Source organism: Lemur catta, chromosome 12 (genome assembly GCF_020740605.2).
Source record: "Lemur catta isolate mLemCat1 chromosome 12, mLemCat1.pri, whole genome shotgun sequence".
NCBI classification, from domain to species: Eukaryota; Metazoa; Chordata; class Mammalia; order Primates; family Lemuridae; genus Lemur; species Lemur catta.
In genome coordinates, this window is record NC_059139.1 from 52,407,179 (window position 1) to 52,429,726 (window position 22,548).

Below are 22,548 nucleotides of genomic sequence, written 5' to 3' on the forward strand. Positions count from 1 at the left end.
ATAAATTAGAGTGGGCAACATTTTTATGTCTCAAAGTGATCCAGCTAAAGTCACTTTACTCCTTTAGCCTCACAATGTTTCTGTTCCTGTTCAGGAAAAAGTTTCAAAAAAATACAAATTCAAAGACCTAGGCTAGGCAGACAGCATTTAGAAGTTTCTCAATTGTAGGTGAGGTCTGAAATTTTAGCATACAGAATTTTAGTTTAATGTAACCCCTTTATTACTAATTTTGTTCACCTTTTTTTAAAGGTAAAAATATTCTCAAAAATTTGCTTCTGGAATATAATATATAATCATTTTAATCCATGCATCCACTCTTCTTATTATGTATACATGTTAATTCATAAAACTGCAGAACAGTTTTATAAATGTTTCATTTCATAAAAATGAAAACCTGCTGATGCAGGAAAAATAAAAATAATTATAACCAGGCTTAGACTGTGTGATTGGGTTGGGGGTGAGCAGGGGAGCAGAGGTAGAGATCTGGCAAACTGAGAGCAAGTTGTATCTAATCTGTTAAATGCTCTAGCCTCTAATGGAAAACTCCTTCAACTTTTAAAATTTGTCCTTCAGAGGAGGCTAACTTGACATGTTCTGGTCTGTCTTATGAATTAAGACAAATCACAGAATAGAAAAATGAATGTTGAAGTCTAGGGAATAGAGTGCTAATGTAATGGTTATGAAAGAAGAACTCAGTCAATATTCTCCTTCTCTGCAGTATCACATTTGCAGGTACTTTATGTGTGTGTATATAGCAATAGATACTAAATTGGTGAGCCATCTGGAATATATGTTAAACGACACTAGTAAAGTTGTTCCTATTACTAAAATTGATTGTATTCCATTATGTTTTAATGTCTTCTGAATTTAAAGCTCTAGAATATGTAATATTAGGCAATGTATCTTGTCAGATGACCCTGACATACAGATACCTGCTGCACGTGGAGCAATGCCACACATTAGTCAACTAGTCAACTTAGCAAATTGACATTTCAAACTTTATAAAATTTATTAAAATTTCAAGCAGAACACCCATTTCACCTCTGAAACCTAAAACTGTTTATGACAATCTTAACTAAATTTGTGCCATTTTATGGAACAAGCAATATTGCATATACAGGCAATTTTCAATTTTCTGTGCCCCTGGAAGAGGGAGAGCCTCAGATGATCTAAAATAGAATTTTAAAGGTCTTAAGTGTCAGGGCTAAGGGTGCTTGGAATTAAAAGGTAATTGGAAGTTGACCATTTAAAATGTGCTTGTAAACCTATCATTAATAGTATTCTCTATGTACTGTACACAAGAGGCTGCTGTTTCTTCGATGGATTTTGACCAGCCACCAAGATTTCCAGCAAAGTATGGAAGGATGCCAGCAGAAACGCGGTTAAAGTAAGATACCTGTTTCAAAAAGAAAACGCAATATTTTAATTTCTTATTGACGTGGAGCTTTCTCAAGCAGGGATCTGAGTCTTGTGAGTGTAGGAGAGCCTATGACCCTAATCTTCTGGGGACCTTCTGGAGTAGATGGTCTGAAAGGGTGACTTTAGGATTCCCTTAGTGTGGACACAAAATAAAGGATTACAATTAATTAAGACAACTGGGTAGATTATGGGATTTTTCTATACCTGATGAAGCCAATTAATCTGCAGGTGTTTCATCAAACTTACAGTGCACGAACTGCTGTCAACGGCATGGATGAGAAATCCAGCACATACAATTTCACCCCTGACATACTGGGGAGACGGTGGGACTGATGGCAAAATGACCGACTTCACTGCCACCACGTGAGTGTTACTGAAAGGTAAGAAGACATTTTCTAAGTTCTCGTGAGAAATGAAGAATAGTTGTTAAAAAATACATTCCTGTGGTTAACGCAATTTATTTATATAGGTAGAAGTGAAACTATGAAGACCCAGATCTTCTAGATAAGTGGCCTGCATCAGAAAGCATCCTCCATGGCTACATTCAAAGTAGGAGACAGTAATAAGGCCCACAGGTGTTTTCTGCAAAGAATTACATATACGGTACTTTGTATAACTCTGCAAAACTGGAGTCGACCTCCAAACTGAAGTTTTATTGTGCCCTAAAGAGTTTCAGCCTCCTTCCCTTTTTAAATAAAAAACCCATACCCATTGTTTAAAAAGAAACGGAAAAAAAAAAAAACAAACAAAAAAACCCCCAACAACCTTCGAACAATAGAGAATCCCATAGGCTAGAAAATAAAAGTCTTCCTCCAGTCCATTTTAGTCCCAATCCTATTCACTACCCTAGAGGTGACCACCTTCTTTACATTTTATTGTGTAGCCCTCTAGACCTTTTTATAAATGTATAACAATGACATTTATGTAAGCAAATTTACACATATAGATTTTTACATAAATAAGATCACTTTACAAATATCGGTCTACAATTGATTTTTCACCTAGCAATAAATCTTTGGAGGTGTTTCTGTATCACTGCCTCTCTAGCTACTTCATCCTTTTTAATGATGGCCCAGTACTCTGTAGTATAGATCTACCATAATTTATAAGATGGAACTTCAGTTTATTTCTGATATGTTTTGACATACTAAATGATACAACACTGAACATCTATTAATACTCACACGTGTGTAGGATTATTTGGGACACTTCCCTTTGTGTATAATGCACACGGAAAAGCAGTGTTTGGTCACTTCATTTGACAGCCTCGGCTGACAGCCAGCCATGATGGATGTCTAGCACAGTCGAGCCTTTGTGAATTGTAAACCAATTCCTGGTGCTTTTTTCGGCTTTCACTGCATTTTTACTGATAATAGAATGTTTCAAAGGTTTACTAAATATGAGTTTTACATCTACACAGGAAAGGGAATTGCTTTAGGATTCTTGCATAGTGGTTTGCATGCAATTGGCACCTAATAGATGATTGTCAATTTTTTTTAAAGCTAGCCAAAGACTCATCTAGAAACAATTCAAATGAACATCATTCAAGACCAGAAATACCTACAATGACTTCCTTATTTTCCATATCAACTTCTAATTTCTATCCTATACTATAAAATATTGCTATAACACTTGGGCTGCATATACTCACTCGTCTTTGAGAGGCTTTCTTCGAGATACAAGCACTACGAAGTCTTTGGGTTTGTCACCATTCACTATAGGACAGGTGATGTAATATATCTGATCATCTTCACTCACCCAGTCGATGACTTCACAGGACCTATGTATATAGAAGAGTGGGAAAAGGACACACTTTTCTACCTGCTAAGGCATTCACTTCCCTTATTTGCTTGCATAATTTCATCACTGGTGTCCACATTCACCCCTTCAGCTCACCTAACTATTCCCCCCAAAGCCAGCATCATTGCTCAAATTCTGCCCTTAGAATGACTCTTTGATCAGAAGGAACAATTCTGCATGTGATGGAGAGAGGATGGTGGCTGTCGGACTCCAAGATCGTTGTACTTAATACTTCAGAGAAAGATATTGAGCTGTTTTCCACAGAGTTATTTTTCTCTAGGATCAAGTAAAAACATTTCGAAGAGTGGTGAATTCTATGCACAGTCCAAGAAGAACTATTAGGTAAAGAAATGTGGTGTGTTGGAAGGAGCACTAAGTTTGGAGTCAAACAACTTTCTTTTGGTTCCTAGATTACCATGTACAAGCTATGTTACATTAAGCAAATCATTTATTTTTTCATCTGTAAAATGTAGATAATAATACCCATGGAGTTATTGTGCGGATTGAATGAAAACACCTTGCATAGTACCTGAATCATAGTAGATGTATGAGAAAAGTTAGTTAAATTAGAATTAACTTATTCATGCCCCCATTCATTCAAGTTCACTTTGGCTGGAACATCAAGTGACATAGAAAATAGTGGGAAAAACATTTTTAAAGAATTAACACCAAAGTATACACATTATTATTCCTAAAAGCTTTGTGCTTATGAGTTTCTACAAAATTGATGCAAGAAAATTAAAATGTGTCCCTCTTCTCTCAGAATGTTTTATTATCATAGCATTAACCATGATATATCATTCTATGCAAATGTAACACATGACCCCAGAGATGTTTCAATTTAGTGGTATTAGATAATCTATTACATGGTATTAATCACAGTGAGTTTTAGAAATTTTGAAGATGAACCTCTATCTTGTCAAGATTAGAAAATAAATAGTAATGCTCAATATAATGGGAAGCCCGTCTCACCAACCCTTCCCCCTCAACAGGATGTCAGTGAGGCCCTGGGGGTGCTGTGGCCAAGTGGCCGGGCCTCAGGGCAGCCCGTCAGGGCCAGTGCAGCTGGCAAGGCACAGAGCTCTGTACTGTGTTCCAGGAAGGCAGGGGGCAGGGTGTGGAGGAGATTGAATTAGGGCTGCAGTAAGAGTGAGAGATGTAGGCTGATAGGAGAAGGGACATGATCGGAGAGGGAGAGCAGGAAGGAGTGCCCTTACCCCGGGACTCACACTGCTTGCTCTCTTAGCTTCTCGCCAGGGAGTGCTGCTTCACGGAAACAGAAAGAACTGCCAATTAAATACCGAGAGTGGGAAGGACGATTGGGTGATCACTTCCTCAAGAGCAATGAGGTTGTGTGTGGAACGCAGAGCCTGACAGACCTGGGTTCCAATTCTGGGCCAGTCACTTTATTGCCTGTGCGATCTGGACGAGTCTCAGAGCCTCTCTCTTGCTAAATGGGAATAATGGCAGCCTTATTGGTAGGATTACAATAGATGTGGGTGAAGCATGTCAACTCAGTATAGATGATAAATAAGCAAGTATAATAATTTTTGTTTTGTGTCTCTCAGTATGACCCTGATGCAGTATTCTGTGCAAAGCAAATGGTAAAAAAATACTCTTTAGTAATAAAACAGTGGGTCATATGTTGGGCAACAGACGTGGACTGCAATATGGGGATCATCTTTTACATGATGTCAGTGTTGATTAAGTAAAGTTTTTACATTTGCTCTTACATGTAATGGGGGTCCCACAAAGGTCGCTTTGTAAAGTCGGACAAGAGCTGATAAGCCAAATGGGCTGGACTTCTCACGTGCTTTTCAACCCAAACAGACAGAACATCTTGCTCTTCCAGAGTATATAGTTTTGTCTAAAAGATAATGGCAAAAAAAAATCAAATTACAAAAGAAAATTGATGTTTTTACTTTAAAAACCACACACACATATATATGTAGTCATAGACTGATTGCACTAGCTAAAGCATCTTGTTACCTGGATAAAATGAAGCCAAACAATGGCCATTTTACATCGATACTTGGATGGCTAGAGGTCTGACCAGGATGCTACATTCCTGTGTCCTTCGAACAATATGTGACTTGAAGGTGGGCTATTTAATTATCATGCTAACAGTTTTTCTTGTGAAAAAATAAAAGAACATTAGCTTTTCTCTCTTTATCTTTCTGTGATATTTCCCTGCCTCTACCCAAGAACAACAAAGAATATCCCCAGACTACTAGGCAGGCCAGCACCTCATCCCTTTCAACAGACTGGGGCCAAGGCACTTTCCCAGGGTGTCAGGTGTGTCTTCAAGTGTGGCCAGGGGGCCCAGGGAGCAAGGCAACCACCTCTAGAAACAACTCAGCCTCTCAACAGGGCTACCGAGGCACCACATTTCTTTAGCATAAAGCATTCTTGTTTCTGAATCACAAGGGCTCATCCTCTGGGGAGGCCAATTCCTGGGTTTCTGACCCATATTGCTCCTTAGGTAAGAGGAAGCCTGTCTTTGGGAGCCCTGTGACATATGCCTAAACATTAATGCATCCCTCACTATGCTGAGCTTTCCTTCTACTGTGTTTTTGACAATTAGAAATGTGTGTTCAGCTAAGAGCACACTTCTAGCCTGTCCATTTTCTCTGTCTCTTTCAGGGTGCTTTGCAGTTAGTGTTGAAAATTGCCAACTTATAGTCATTCCCATAGCAACAAGCTGTGAGAAGACAAACATGGGGTTATGACTTCACTGCAGGAATCAAGCAGATGGAAAAATCAGGCTGTAAAGGAGAAATCTTTATTTAAACATCAATATCATCAATAAGAGGATGAAGAAATGGGAAATTAACTAAAAGCAGCTTAGAAAGGAAATAAGTGGTTATTTGCTTATGCCATTTTACTTCTCCAATTGACCTTCGTGCCCAGCTGGTCTCTAAATTCAACCAGCAAAAGAAGACATGACCTAGGCTGTGGGCACTTATGAAACATAAAGAAAACTATGGGTGGGGCTCCAGTTGATTGGTGAGACTCACCCTACTTAGCAAGGATGCCTAACCTCGCCTCCAGCACAGGGAGAGTAGAAGGAGGTTCACTGGCATAACTCCAGAGAGATCATCAGATTATCAGTCACTTTATCACAGCTTGGTGGCCAGGTGGCTGTAGGGCAGGCTGCTGGGGCTCTACAATCTCAGAGGAGCTGAGGGCAGGTGGCCAGCGTGAGATCTACAGCCCTGGTTGTATTCTGGCCTTGGGGCAGCCATGCTCTCCCCTGGAGGAACGAGGTGGAGTGAGATGTAGATTGTGCTGAGCACTTGTTAAGAGTTGAATTATGTCCCCACCTCCCGCACCTAAATTCATATGTTGGAGTCCTCAACTCCTGTACCCTATATGGAAATAGGTCATTCATTGCAGATATAATTAATTAAGATGAGGTCATACTGCAATAGGATGGACCTGTAATCCAATATGACCTACATCCTTATAAAATGGGGAAATTGGACATAGACCATGCACACAAGGAGAATGCAGACGAAGACAAAGGTGAAGGCAGAGATCCAGTGATGCATCTACAAGCCAGGGATGCCAAATATTGCCAGCAAACCACCCGAAGCTAGCAGAGAGGCATGGAATGGATTCTCCCTCACAGCCTCAGAAGGAACCAACAATGCCAACATCTTGATCTCAGACTACCAGCTTCCAGAATTGTGAGACAACAGATTTTTATTGTTGAAGCCACCCACTTTGTGGTCCTCTGTTATAGGAGCCCTGGGAAATGAATACAGCACTTTTCCAGGGAGATAGTACCAAGGTTACAGTCACATGCTGCTGCTTCCTATCCTGGAGCCAAAGCAAACATCAAGCTAAGTAGCTGCCATTCAGTTCTGCCATTACAGAGCTCACTGGACTTACCAGTGGCAGGTACAGTATTGAATGAATGGACAAGGTTTCGATGCTTCCCCCAAAAGGTGAGGGCAGCTGCAAGTCCTCCTTGCCCTGCTGTCTAAATCAAAGATATTGATGCAAACAAAATGGACAAGGAAAGGCAGCAGTTGGTTTTGGTTCTCTTTAGACCCCGCTAAGAAAGGCCAGCTTTTGTTTAGTGAAAAAAATTCCCTGGGAACAATTATCCAAGAAAATGTCTTCTCTTTCATGCTCAGGAAAATAGAGGTAAAATTCCTTTGTAACCAACTTAAACATTTTCTTTATCATTTGGTGATTAGAGAATTTTATCCTAGAAAGTGAAGCTTAATGTCAGAAAGGCTCAAAATCTGCTAGAGCTTGCTAACATTTTATTAGTGATTTTTTTTCATTCTAATAAGATTCTGTTTGGATTTGGCTTTGGATGTCTTATGCAAATAGTGCAAGAGGAAATAACCACAAATTTTAGAATTTTTGTACCATCTGTTAACAAATAGGTTATTGAGACTACATTGTGGGAAGGAGGTCAAAAGTAGTTTTTACAGCAGCCTAGGGGGAGCCCTGATTTTCCTTGGAGGTATCTGGAGATTGCCGCAGAGGCTAAGGGGGTGAGGCCCAGGGAGGGGGTGTTCTGGGCCCAGCCTCTTCTCCAGCTCCCTTGAGAATAGCACCCCCCCCCCACTCTCCGTCTGTTTCCTACACTGACGTTCTGTCCTGCGTGAAGGTTTTCAGGTGGTCTGTGTCATTCTGGCTTTCACCATAATTTCCCCAGCTTATCCTCAGCTAGTCCTTAAATAAAAAGCTACTCCTGTCAGGCCAGTCTCCACTCTTACTAATTTCCACCAGGAGGACTTGGCTCAAGCTACCCGCGACCTGGAAAGCTCTCTTTCCCCCTCAAAAATATATCCCTTACACTATCTTCAAGGAGCTAAGAGCCATCCCCTCTCTGAAGTTCTCTCTCAGTAACTTTCAATTGCCTAAGAGCCGACCTTTATGGTTTAAACACTACACTCTCTCATTTGTTTATAAACTACCTGATAATTATTCTTTAGCTGTTTCATGTACCTGTGTGATGTTTCCAAAATATACCTTTTGCTGCCTGTATTACTACTGTGATTAGTTCCATCATTATACATGGAAAATGAAATGTGAGTTAAAACCATAAGTTCTTTCCAATTTCATTACAAATATCAAAAGTCTTAGACTTTTACTATTTAATTTATAGCAAAAATAACTATCGATTTTAAAACCTGAAATAAGTATGATTCTTAACAGACTGTGTTGTACAACTGTGTTTAAGAATTATTCAGCTAAAAGGTGACAAAAAATAGAACCACAGTTTAAAATTAAAAATACATACAAGCTATAAAAAGTGGGAGAGAAGAGGAGGCTAACTCAGACAGAAAAAAACATTTTTTATCAGATTTTTAAAATGAGGTTTCTATCATAAATATAATTTGAAAAGAAAGGATTCAAATTCAACAGCAATACCTCAAGAAAGTTTCTTTAATCACACAATATCCTCTAATAAGTATCTGTACAAAATTAAGAATTAATCATTTATGGCTCTGTACAACAGTAGCAAATTTATTAGTTTGGGTTTGTTTCTGGCCACAGTCTCCCAAAGAACTCAAGTTTTAATATATTATACAACTTCACTAAATATATTCTTTTGGTTCATTACAGACATAATGTATTTTCCACTGCTGCTCATGACCGCCCAGATGTCAGCAATGATGTAAGAAGATTTGATATTAATAAAAGAAAGCAAAGTATTGAAGCATCTTTTATGAGAAATAAAGAGAAACAAATGCTTTAATGGTGTCAGGCCTGTGTTCCTGCATCCCTGAACCAAGCAGAGACAGACACCTCACTGGATCCAACGGGGGTAAGGAAGACCCTAAAAAGATTTAATAGTGAGGACAAAGAAATAATAAAAGCAAACAACCAAAATCAAAACCCACAAGGAGGTCAAAGTCAGAGCTGAATCAATGAAGTAGCATCTGAATTTATTTAGATTTTAGCGTAAAATAACTAGATTATTGATCACTCAAACTGGAACACTGAGGCACTGTTAATAATTATGATGGGAATACAGGCATAAGCCAGAACTGTCCCAGGAAAATCAGGACATGTGATCATCCTATTTTATAGGCGAGTGCTTCACTGATGGTGGAAATCAGTATGTACTGAAACCGGAACACAGTCAAACAGCCGGCATTTCTGAGCATTGGCCAAGTGCCAGGTGCTGCTATGGTCTGGGCATAGTGGTGAGCAGATCGGCCCGCGGACAGCTTACACTCTGGTACAGTCTAGTTAGTGTGGGCACGAGCTTCAGAGGGTCTCCTAACAAACCTCCGAAATTAGATAAAATTAAAATCTGAATGACATATGCCTATCTAAATCTGAAGACATGCAAACAGTATAATAGTGCTAAGAGAGATACAAAGAAATCAAGATAAGGCTTCTTTCTAAAGAAGTTTATAACCTACTTATGGTAAGATGACCATGTGTAAAAAGTTAAATTGCTATGTAAGGCTTAAATATCAGTTCAAGGTAGCTATGGAAGAAATGCCATAAGATGGTGCATAAATAATTGACAAACTAATTTTAAAGAAGTCGTGACTAAAGGAGTTGCTAGAGGGAGAAGAAAGGCAGGAGGGGCTTTATGGAGAAGCGTTTGTCCTGGGTCTTGTAGACCAGGCTGGATTTGGGTAGATGGAGAAGAGGAGGAGGGGGAGGTGGGATGTGAGAACCTAAGCCCAGAGGTAGGAATGTGGGGGGCGTATCTGAAGGACTCCAAATCAACCAGCGTGTAGAGACAGGCTGCAGAGGTGCTTGCCTCTTAGAAACAGTTTTCCCCAAAGATTTTTAAGCTTCTTAAAAGCAGCAGCAGAAGCAGCAGAACCACCACCACCCCCATGACAACGTTCATTTGTGTTGGGCAACCGGCCGTGCAAATACCTGGGTGCCTCCTACCTTTCCCACAGCGCTGGTAACCTCCCAGCCCTTTTTGGCCGCCAGCGTTTTGAGAGCCTCCACATTGCCATTACTCAGAGATGCCTAAAATACAAATATTTGAAAAGCTGTGTCTTCAATGCATAGATATGGGATCAAATCTTTTCTCCTGAAAACATGGGCACTGGTAGAGGAGGTCTGTATTGAGTCGAAGTGATCATATTGAGCTTAGAATTAAAATACAGACCATGTATAATTTTCACCTCAAATTCTTAATTTAGAATTCAGACAAGGTAACTGTATGCTTCACAACTTAGTTGTCATTTTAATTGATGTCCTGAGCGAAGACAGATTACCCTCCTGTATGACTTATAATCAATTTGTGATAAGTAAACTTGGATTTCTCTTTACATTTTATGGTCAAAAGCATTCGAATGACTACCACCTTGTTGTTGTTTTACCAAAATACACCCTGGTGGGCATGTCATGCGGCACAAATCGTGGTAAGACACAGATCTTAATGCACTATGCTGCTGGACAGTGTGTGTCTGACGGCAAAGCACCCTGAGTTTGTGGTTTGGGAGTCGTATGTAGAAGTCAAGACAGTGAAGCCACTGGTTGGTAACCAGTAACTGATAGCTTGGTTTGTTTCATTTGAAATGACCAGTTGATACAATTCACCTTTTCATCTAACCTGTGTAGGCACAACCTGAATCAGTTAGGAAAAGGGATTTCTGTTTTTGTAATGATGTGACTTTTCTATGAAGAGCTGCAAATCATAAAACCATCACCTGCTTGCTTCTATCCCAGTGTATGCAAAGCGGAATTTCTTCTTTGTGGGAAATAACATATTTTCTGGAAAAAAAAATTAAAATGTTAAATGACAGGTTTTTCCTCCTGCATTTAGCACACAACAGTAACTGTGATGTTTTCTTGAATGGATGTTAGCAGTTTTAAAAAGCTGCTTTTACTGGTGGAACAATCAGGAAGAACAGTTTCCACTAGTGAGTAGTCAGCAGTCAGCCTTCACAGTCAGGGAAGATCAGACCTTCTGTTTTCATATTACGTGGGAATAGAGACCCAGAGAGGTGTTCTCGGTTACATAATTTGTCAGATAAGAGAACATTCCATAAAGTCCTTACACCTTCTGTCTCTTACCTGCCTAGGCGAATTCTCTTACGTGCCATAGCTCCCCGATAGCGTCTAAAATCATCCTTTAATAAGAAACAAAGCAAAATCAATACATTTCTAATATTTCAGTGCTACAATCCTTAAGTATCCTTCTCCTAAGTTAGTTGAAAGGGCTAATTGGGATGCAGTGTCCCTCTGTGAACTCTCCCCATCGAGTCAGAACTTCTGTGTTGAATCCACAGAAGCCAGCTGCATGAATAAAAGCGTGACCTTAACAGCTATTTTCTTCCTTTTTTTTTATGGTGGAGATTGTTATCATTTATAAATCTCACTACAGAGTTCTTAGAAAAGGTGAACATTGGCAATAAGGCAATTTTAGGAGCGGGAAAGAGACAGTGCGATGAGTTAAGCATTAAGAACTGCATGTGAGGAAGTGAGACAAGCAATTCAGAAATGGGACAGAAGGTGACATTCTACCCCCAGCAGCCCGTGGCTGAGCAGAGGTGGGGTCCTCAGGGCTCCCATCATTCTAACAAATGATCAAAGCGATTTGGGGCAAAAAAGAAAAAGTCCATTTTACTCTGTGATGCAGAAAAGAAAGGAAACCGGAGGGGAATAGCCATCGAGGCTGTCTCTGGTGGGAGATTCTGGGCAGAGCTCTGCACCCATAGGGCTGAGAGTTGAGCCTCACATGATAACTGACCTTCGAAATGGGCTTGATTCGTTGAAATGTGATGAGTTCTTCTTTATCATCAATGGCATTATAAATGAGAAAAGCACTGTTGATGTGGCGGCCTTGGCCCTCGGCCCACTCCAGACAGTTAAAGGCCTCCACTCGCACTCCAACTTCGACACTGCAAGGGGCAACACAGGACGGTAGGCGAAGACAGCCACGGCCTTGGCCTCCCTGCCCACCACTGCCACCACCTCCTCCAGGCAACAGGAGAACCAGGGCCCTGGGTTTTCTTCTTTGTCATCAACAAATCTGTGCAACTATTACAATCTGTTTTCAGGCCGATGGATCAGTTTGTACAAGACCCTGAGAGCATTTCCACTTTATTTTTCCACTTTCGAATGGGAAAAAGGCCAGTTGGGCCTTTCTATACATTCATGAACATATTTTAGCAATGGGGGTGGGTGATAAATTGTGCCAAAGTCAGGTTTTCTTCCCTAAAAAATAATAGCTCTGCAATTAGAAAAAAATCAAACACAAATTAGACAGAAAACATACTTCTTTCTTTTTTTTTCACATTTATACAGAAAAAAATACTAAATTAAATCTCACTGTGTTTTAAAAATAACTGGGAAGTAGTTTGTACTTCATGGTGATTAATAACAGTTCCATTACAAGTTGGTTTACCATTATTATATAGTCACTGGGGCACTTTGTAGAGTGAAAAGTTAATAATTATGCCAGGATGACAAGTATAAACCAGGACCATCCTGGGCCCACTGGGACACACAGCTGCCCTTCTGAGACAAAACCCAATCCGTCGCAGTTTATTCAGTGCGAGGAGACCCAAAGCAGAACAGGGCTAAAATGTATGCCTACAGATCTTGAAGACTGAGTGAAGTTTAAAAAAAAATTAGAAGCAACTTGGTTATTTTAAAGTAGTCCCTACGTTTACCTCCAGATTGAAATAAAAATAAAACATTAAATATGTACAGTGTAGTTGGTTACAGCAGCCTATGAGCATGCTTTACCAGGTCTGAAACGTATTGTTGACAATGGCACTGAAGACAAGACGGTCTCCGACTGTAGATGGTCCCCGGAACTTGAACATATCCACAGACTTCAGAAGGGGATGCGCCCGACACAGGCGGCTAAGGAAACAAAGGGAAGGAGAGAGAAGAAAGTGATCATTCTCCAAAATATTTTCATAAACTGCTGATTCACAGAACGGATGCAATAGACAAGTCTCAACCTGTTTTCCTAAGTAAACACCTCTTTTAACTAGAGTGAAATAAATAAACTGGATTGTGTGTGTGTTGGGAGTGGTTCTAGACACTTCCTGCAGATATTATGGGAAATATCATGTCCCTGAGCAGTGAGTTCTTTACCAAGATGCCAATGATTCTGCTCTTGTCTTATTCCCTATGGAAGTCTCTCCAGGAAACAAACCAATGCCTTTTGTTCTGATTTGAGAGTTACATTCCTCCTGACAGCTCATGACTACAGTCCCAGGAAGCTGTGATCCCAGGTTGGAGTCCCTGGCGCCATTCACACCGAATCCCTAGCTTCACAGTTAACTGAATTCACCGACATTGCAGAAGACAAAATTTTTCCCCACAGAAGAATTACCTGGATTGCTGCACAAAGCCTGAAAGGCTTATGAAATGTACATTTTACAATTTTTAGTGTATGGTATTCTGAAATAGTTATAAGTAATATTTAATTTCAGAAAGTAACTTCCATAATTTACTACATTTTAGATTCCCACTGTCATCATTCAATTACTCTAAAGAATTGTGCCAACACCAAGTGAACAGACCCCTCCATAGTTAATTATATCGTAAGACTTTACAATAGAACAGGTTCGAATGCTTTATTGTCATTAAGAATGACAATCTCGTTTTAAAAACAAGCTCTCTTATTTGTGCATAATTTATAGAAAGGATAACTACAGGTTTCTAACTATAGTCATAACTATATTCATATTAATCATAAATTTCTTATAATTTGGGGAAAATAAAGCCTCAATAATTTTCAGTGGTTACAAAAATTGTCAGATGGGCAGACCGTGTTCAAATGCATTTCCAGAGTACACAGTGTTCTTTAAAGCTGCTTGATTACCGACATGGTTCCATTAAGAATAAAATACCATTTTTGAAATTGAAGAGCCTTTAAAAGTATTCTTCCAAGTATTCCCCTCTTTTTTGCTTATTTTTTAGTTAATTCTTTGGCTATAATGATTTTTAGCAAGCACCTTCAAAGGTCAGTCCTACCTCTAAGTTGTCTTTTAAAAGGTTTGTAACTAGACTGGCTATTTTCAAGCGTGAAGGCTGCCTTCTAGTTCTATTTTGCATGTCCTTTGTCATAAACTATCATCACAATGAGTTGCAATGTCACAGGATCAATATTCATAATTCAGAATAAAGTATTAAAACTGTCATTTCATTTTTATTTCTGAACCGAGAACTTAAACGTTCACCTTCAAACAAGAGAGATCAATCCTAAGGTAAGCAAGCAAACGATTTATGGTTTCTTCACTTTGATAAAAGGCAACATTTTTCTTAGTCCTTTCCTTGACCAGCCCAGGAACTGGATCTCAGATCCTCTCCATTTTCTACCCATTGGTCCCAAAATCACATGCCGAAAGTAAAAACCAAGAACCTTGCAGAAATAGTAGCCACTGTTTCCATCCAAGCCATAATCTGGCCACCAAAGGTATTTCCGTGATGGTTTGCGTGTGGGGGGAGCACAAGTTCAATGCTCTGAACCGCGGTGCCCCTTGTGGAAACCATTTCTTCCTCTTCATCACAAATGGGATCTGCAAGGTGGATGGAAACATTAATGATGGTGGAGTGAGCCCAGGACCTGGAGCTATGGCTTTTCCTTCCCGGCAGCATACTCAATTCTGGGAGCTTTAAAAAAATTAAATTGTTCTGAAAAACTTAAAACTGAGCAAGTAAACAGATTCTACGTAGTGACTTCTATCTGAATGGTAGATATTTACAGTGAATTGGGTTAAGATAACAGATCACAAAGGGTCTTTTAAAGATCATATTGTAACCTATCTAATAAGTCCACTAGAATTTGATTAAAAGAATGATTACATTTAAACTTGAGTTGCTTGTGGCGAGGGAAGAGCAAGTCAGGGCAAAGAGAGGCAGAAATTTTGGGGGTGATGTGCATGTCATTGTCTTAATTGTGGTGATGGTTTCACAGGTATATACTTACGTCAAAACTCAAAAAATTGTACACCTTAAATATAGGCCATTTATCATTTGTCAGTTATATCTCAATGAAGTTGTTAAAAATAAAGGAATTTTAGCCATGAAGGACCACAGACACTGAGAATCTGGAACACCATAAACTTCAGAATAAGGATGTGGCCTCCTGTGGAAACTGTCTTGTGATGAATGCAGTCACGAGCAGAAAAGACACAATCCATTATACTTTTTGATGTCCTTTTGCTTCTTTTGAATCCTATCTCCTTCATTTACTGACAGATTGGTTTTTACTCTCAACAATGGAGAAATCATTTACTCCGGCTGCAAAGCAGTAAAATATGTTCAATTATGCTCCGTGCATCTCCAAGCAAACCACTGGCAAGGCTTCGATCTCACAGGCTGTTGTTGGGGAGGTGGGGGGATTTACAAACTGGGGGAGCATTCTGGTTGCCTGTCAGAGGCAGAGCTGAGCTTGCAGCGTGAGAGCAAAGGTCTGCCCTGCTAGTGCTGGTATTCTTGGCACTGTCACATCTATGTGACTAAAAAGTGTGGTCACAGAAACCTTTAACTCCACTTCCTAATGGAATTTTTAGCTTTATAATTAATGGATGGTCTTTTTCTTTTATTTTTTTTACCTTTGTTCTATTGATCATTTCAGTCCCAGCTGAAAACATGTTGGTAGCTTCCTGTTGTTCTAGTATAAAATGCTGAATTCTTCGCGTTGGCCTAGGAGCCCTCCTCTGCCTATGCCTCCCTCTCCAGCCCCAGCTAGTCCGATTGCCACTGACCCTGCTTCCCCCAGCACACTGCCTCTCTCCCTTTGCTCCAGTAACTTACTGGTCTTTTTTCACTTTCTCTGACGAAGTGTTGTCTTCAATGTCAGGGCATTTGCCACGTCCCTGCTATCTGTAGCAATTCCTCTGGCCACCACCACCCTCTCCACCTCTCTCTTGTTCTGTCTTGACTCAGGGAAGCCGTCCTTGAACTCCACAGCCCAGTCCCTCTATAATGGGCTCTCTTTGTGCCTTCCTTTCATGGCTATAGTTTTATGTTTATTTGTGTGATCTTTTTTTATGTGATCCACTAGATCCTAAGCTCTTTGGGGCAGGGACTAGGAACTTTATAAATTCTAATATAATTCCTGAACATGGGTGTTCAGTAAATATTTGTTACATGAATGAATAAATGAATGACTTTAACTTTGCTAATTTACTTTACATTCATAGTCTTTACTCTCAGTACATTGTTTTTAGGTAATAGAATGGCTGTACTGACACTTCTGTCTGCTGTTTATGAGATTTCCTGCTGTTCCCCGTTTTTGTTTAAACAGTCTTATCAGACACTCGATTATTTCCAATTTAGTGGGTGTGAAATAGTATCTCATGTTGGTTATGATTTGCATTTCCCTGATTACTAATGAGGTCCAACATCTTTACACATGTACATTAAACATTCTTGTTACCTCTTAATGAAATATCTCTTCATGTCATTTGCTTCAAATACTGCTTCTCTCCCACTCCTGGAGCTTTGACTCGATGCGCTGGACTTCTCACTCCACTCCCCATGTCTCCCAACCTCTTTCACACATTTCCCGTTTGTCTATCTCGCTATGTACTAGGTCACTCTCAGATCTCTCTTTCACTTCACTGTCTTATCTGCTGTTTAATTCATTCACTGAGTTTTAAATTTTAATTATTATATATTCTTTTTCTATAGACATTCTTTGTCTCTTTGTTAAACTTTCTAGGTCATCTTTTCTGTTTCTGCATTTTACTTTTGATACTCTCTTATTTCTTAAAACATATTAACATTCTTACTTCATATTCTTTGATAAATTTGATATCCGCAGTCTTGTGGGCCTCATTCAGACTTTGTGGACCTGGTGTCACTTCTAGATCTTATTGCCTTATTTATTTCTCTCTTTTGTGATTTTTGTCTCGCGGCTCATATTGCTTGGATCTTTATCTGTGGAAATTCTTGAGAGCAGGGCTTGAAGTCATTTATTCACAAAGGATTTGCATTTCTGCTGCAGATCACCTGGGGTAGTACAACACGGTCCCACTTTACACTAAAGTTCACTTGGTCTGTTTCAGCCCAGACAGGTCATGTGAATTCGGATACTAAATAAACCTGCATGAGGATGCACCTGTGACTGAATTCTCAAAGGGAAACTTTTTTTCCCCCTTCCACCTAGGACTGAGACAGAAAAGCATCCCTCCAGAGCTCTCTGAAGGGTGGAATTTGTCTAGCTGATTCACTGAGGGTATCACCTTTCGGGATTTACAGCTCCATGAAATGTTCCCTGTTTGAACCTTCCACCTAACATGGGCCCCTGGCTGTGTCCCCTGAGCTCATACAGGCCCATTACACACAGGCTCTATGTCTTTGGGCACCTACAGGGTCCTCTAGAACAAATGCCAGCTCCAGTGCAAACTTACACTGCTGCATTTATGTTTTCTAACCATTTCTGGACTTCAAGGTTTTCTCATATTTTTCTGCCTGCTGAGGTGTGTTTACAAAGATGTTTGTAAATATTTATACAGAAATTTTTAGGTTTTTCCAGACAGTGAGTCCACCAAAATTGAATTTCTTCCTAACACGACCTTTAAAAGGCATATGAAATCTCAACTCCTTTCAACTTTTCTCTTTTTAAAATTGATTTTATTAGAAAATGTTTTCTAAACATCCCAAACTAGTGTTGATTGAGATTTTTTTTTCAGGCTAATATTGCATACCCCAATGGTACTTTTTTGTTCAAAATAAATTAATATAAACTATCTCTAAAATATATTGTTAAATGAAAAAAAAATCAATGCATAACTGTTTGAATATTATGCTATCAGCATGTGCACAAGTGCATTTGTGTGTGTATGTGTGTGTGTGTGTGTGTGTGTGTGTGTGTGTGTGTGTAACAGTGGTTGTCTTTGAAGGTGGGAACTGGAATGGTAGGAAGACTTACTTTTTGACTATCTGCTCTTTTATACCTTCTGAATTTTTCATTCTGTCTATATACTATTTATTTAAACATCAGTTTTAAATAATTATAAAATAAAAAATTAATAGGGGCTCTTATGATATGAGAGAAATTGTAAAGACTCAAATTATAAGGCAGCTCCTTTTTTTTCTGAGGAATAATGTTAAAGGAAGAGCCACTCACTTGCTGTGAGGACATACACAGCATGCACTGGGACCCTCGGAGGTAGGAGGTACTAGGTCGGGTCATACGTGCGCAAGCGTCAGCTGTGAAGTGCATGCAGAAATACACTGAGTGGAGGTGACTTTGGTGTAGCAGCATGCTTATTTGCAGGCAGTTGCCAGTCAGTGGAAAATAGGGTTTCCCTGGGTTCAGAGAGCAATTCAGGCCACAGCTCTGGTTTGGCCTGAGCAGAATAAACAGACCTGCTCCTTTCTGCAGGCTTCCCGTAGTCAATTAGATACTTGTACTTTGGATGTTCTTAAAGTGCTGTGTCATCATCCTGCTTAGACAACTTTACATTCATTCCTCAATTTTGGGTCAGGAACTTTGACCTGAATCGAGGTCATTCTAGCCCTAGTTTTCTTTCTGCCTATCCAGAAGAGGTCAAGCAGGATAATGCTTTTAAGATCTGATTTTCTTACTGAAAAATTACCACTAAAATGCTTCAAATCCTAAGTTTCTCCCCTATATGTCAAGCTTCCAAAAATGATCCAGTGGCACAAGAACATGTCTCAGACGTGTCTTGCTTTTACAAACTCTAATCTCACCTTTTGTCTTTTCTTCTGAAAGCATATGATCTGGATTCAACCTTCTCACTGTTCTAACAACCTGCATTTCCATCATACAACATCTTGAAAAAGATGCCAATCTTTTATTTTTGATATTACAACCAAGATAAACCTCTGTTTTTCTAAAAACATGGTTTAATAACAGAGATGGCCTGGCTACCTTCTTTTAGAACATTGTGTCCAGTCAAAACAGACTCCATCAGATCCAAGGGGCAGCAGGTAGACAAACCACACACTCCATAGCAATTTTAAATGTCAGAGTCTGGCTCTTATGTTCTAGATGGAGAAATTTCTCGTAAGTTCTGTGGGACCTTTGGTGGCGTGGAAGTTAGTAAAATTTCCAAAAAGAAGATCAAATCAATGGAGTAGGGTTAAAAGTTATTTCGTGCAAAGAAATGTGGAATAATCAATTGTAGGTCAGATTATAAGTGAAACAGATGATAAAAGCAGACTTTAAAAAATCCACAATTCTAAATTGATCCTAACATGTAAATCTGATCTGGCCAACTTCCTAACAAACGGAAACTAAAGTCCATCGTCATCATTTGATCCCTACTTTGAATAACTGTAGCCTGTGCCTGTTACTAATTAATTTAGAAGGTCTCTATTACTCAAAGTACTGTTCATGTTGTGGAGACAAATTGCTGCTGATTTTGTTTATTGTTAATAGTACAACTTGTATAGCACCCAAAGAAGCCAGCACAGCCACGCAAGTTCACCTGGCTCATGTTACCTTGAGTGGGGAGTGAAGGCAGCTTGAATCACCATCCTAGCAGCACTTCCCCATAAACTAACCCTTACAAGAGAGGTCAGAATAGCACAGATCACCATAAATTCCTCCCAAGGCAAATAAATAACAATTCTCAGGTGCTTGAAGTCCAGGTTTTACACAAATTATTTCTTTCTTTTATAACCAACCTGTCCTTCCATAATAATTTTTATCACCTCAGTCAGCGTGGAACCATGACCAAGTTTCTCCTATCCTGAAAAACAATGCCCCTTGACCTTGAGGGTCTCCTCTAGCTCCAGGCTGTTTCTTTCAAACCTCACAGCCAAATTCCATCAAAGTATAGAATTTAACAGGTGCCTCCAATTCCTCCTGTGAATGGGACCTCTTTCTGCATGCCTGATACTTTCTATACTAACTCATTTAATCCTCACATGAACCTATCACATAAGTACCTTTATTATTCCTATTTTACAGGTTTTATTTTGTTTATTTTTCACCTTGCCTGAGGAAGCTGAGAAAAGGCAAAGTCAGAGGTCTTGGTTGCAGAAGCAAGTCCTGGGATAAGAGTATAAAAAGTGCAACTCCATGCTGGCCAGTAACCACTGACTGCAGGAGAAAGTAGACGAGGCTGCTGAGAAGCCCAACTTCTAGCAATGCAGCATTAGGAGTAAGGCTGCCGGTGGGAGGAAGTGGCTCTCTCTCCAGGGTGGGTGGCTTAGGGGTGAGGGGGCTGACAGAAAGGCGCCTGCTTCCCATGGGGCTGGTCCAGAGACCAGAAGGGAGGAGGTCCCGCCTCTGGTGGCTGGCATGCAGGAAAACACCTTGAAAGGACTGAGTTCCTGTCAAATGCCAGTGCTGCTGTGGACACTTCTTGCTGGTTTGGATGACACTTTGAGATCCCATTCAACACCTCAGCTCCCCTGCAAAGCAGAGGCTCTGAAATAGCCAAGCTGCTCTAAGAGCTGTGACTGCCACTGCATCCCTCACTGTCTACATGTGCTGCAAAGGACAACACTCAGGGAGGCTGTCAAAGGCTAGGAGGCTGGTGGCTCTATTTCCTTCACCATCCACTGCACCGTAGTAAATGCGCTTCAAACAAGCCTAGTGTGAAGGGTATTTAATTTGGTGTGTGAATTTTACATAGAGGTGACAGTAAGCTGTTCACCATCCCCTCTATTCCTCTAAGTAATCAGGATCATTCCAACCTCCCTTTCCTTCCCCTGTTCACCACCCTCACGCTTCCTCTACTCCACACTTGCCAACGTCACCAACACCTTCCCTACTCCCAATCCAGTAGACAGTGTTTATTCCTTCCTTCCTGGAACACAGGCGAGCCCTCCTTTCTTGTAACTCCACACTTCTCTCCCCAGCTCCCCTTGCACCCCTCCGACAGCCCCTCCAGGTCTCCTTCGCAGATTCGTCTTTCTCTGATCCTCTCGTAGGACCAGCCTTGTCTCCCCGTGGGCTCTCCCTGTCTGCATTTGAACCACCATCTAGAAGCTGTTGTCTCGCAAATGGCATCTCCCAGCCCTGGTCCCTTCCTTTTGGATGTCCTGCAGGCTTGCCAGACGCCATGTGCCCAAAACAGAACTCATCCTCCGCCTCACCAAAACTGTCCCCTCTCTGCCCCTCGGACCCACTAGCTCAGTTCATGGCACCACTGTTAACCTCCTGCTCAAACCAGAAACCCCCAAGTTACCCTCTACTCCTTCTTCTTCCTCACCTATCTCCCCACATCCGATCTTGTATAGTTTTAACTCTTTCCCTACTCTCTCCCCTACTATCACTGCCTGGTACAGATGTCCCCATCTCTTGCCTGGTCTCCCTGCTTCTACCCCGAATGACCGTATTAAGTACAGACTTAATCACACCACAACCTGGCTCAAAATCCTTCCATGGTTCCCATTGAGAACAGAAGGCAGGTCAAGCTTCTTAGCATGCCTAAGAGCCTCCATGACACAGGCCTGTCTGTTTCCACTTCCACCTTTTTCCATCCTGAGTTTTCTTCCTAGAGACACTCCGTGTTGGTGGTTTTCCGGCATGCAGCACGCTGGCTTGTGCCACCATCCTTTACTCCTGCGGCACTTGCCTGCCTCGCCTTCCCAGCTTTCTTCTCATGGTCCCCGCCTGCCAGCTAGTCTTTTTCTGAACCCACTAAGGGCTCTTCCTCTGGGCTCCCTACCCAGTGCTTGGTGCGTGTACCTCTCTGTTCCCTCTCTATGTTATTTTGAAATGAATGTGTCTGTCACCAGCAGGAAACTATGAGTTTCTCAAGATCAAAGACCCTGCATTTTTCATCCTTATACCTCTAATAGCAAGCAGGTTCCTGGCACATGGTAGGCACTGAATACATATTTACTGGCTAGAACTAAGCGGTCAGTGTAGCGTCCTTTCCTTTCTCTCTGCTGAGAGGGAAGGTGCCCATCCTGATCTTATCCACAATCACAAGACACTTCAGCAAGCAAGTGCTGGCCTGGCCTGACTGGCACCCACTCAGCACAGGGTCACCATCTTCCTCATGGCAGCAGCTTGCTCCAGAGAGTTCCAGCTTAGAAGGGTGGAGAATGATTTCGAGATGTGATTCGGATGAGGGGGGACTTGGAGAGCGTGGAAGCAAGTTCTTGCAAGGATGCCTGGATGAATATGCACAGATTCCAAAAGAACTGCTTTTTGACTTACCAAGCAGACTTCCGGTTGTTTAGTGGCTTATCTCTACTCTCTCCTTACAAACATAAGCATAATTTTGTTTGTGCTTATGTGGACAGTGCCTTTTAAAAAGACATAATTGTGCAGGAAGGAAGGCCAGTGAAATCAGGGTAATAACTGCATATACTTATCAGTAACCATGTTAAATACTCGAGTTTTTCTAATAGATCCTAAGACATCTACTTGTTCAACATAGTAAGGATTTGGCTATTATTAAGTATTTTATCTGTCATTTCATTTCT

At 40.6% G+C, this 22,548-nt stretch overlaps 1 protein-coding gene across 1 annotated transcript in view; it reads right to left on the reverse strand.

The window, feature by feature from the left end:
• Positions 1 to 984: 984 nt before the first annotated feature.
• Positions 985 to 22,548, reverse strand: part of ACOT12 (acyl-CoA thioesterase 12) — a 46,038-nt gene continuing 24,474 nt past the window's right edge. The window contains exons 6-15 of the mRNA XM_045565792.1: positions 14,546 to 14,702; positions 12,916 to 13,035; positions 11,915 to 12,065; positions 11,239 to 11,294; positions 10,872 to 10,935; positions 10,102 to 10,185; positions 4,953 to 5,086; positions 3,071 to 3,199; positions 1,666 to 1,792; positions 985 to 1,396 (exon numbers count right to left, since the gene is read on the reverse strand). Of these exons, the coding sequence (XP_045421748.1) occupies positions 1,247 to 1,396; positions 1,666 to 1,792; positions 3,071 to 3,199; positions 4,953 to 5,086; positions 10,102 to 10,185; positions 10,872 to 10,935; positions 11,239 to 11,294; positions 11,915 to 12,065; positions 12,916 to 13,035; positions 14,546 to 14,702 (1,172 nt within the window). The 3' untranslated portion in view covers positions 985 to 1,246. The remainder of the gene's footprint in view (positions 1,397 to 1,665; positions 1,793 to 3,070; positions 3,200 to 4,952; positions 5,087 to 10,101; positions 10,186 to 10,871; positions 10,936 to 11,238; positions 11,295 to 11,914; positions 12,066 to 12,915; positions 13,036 to 14,545; positions 14,703 to 22,548) is intronic.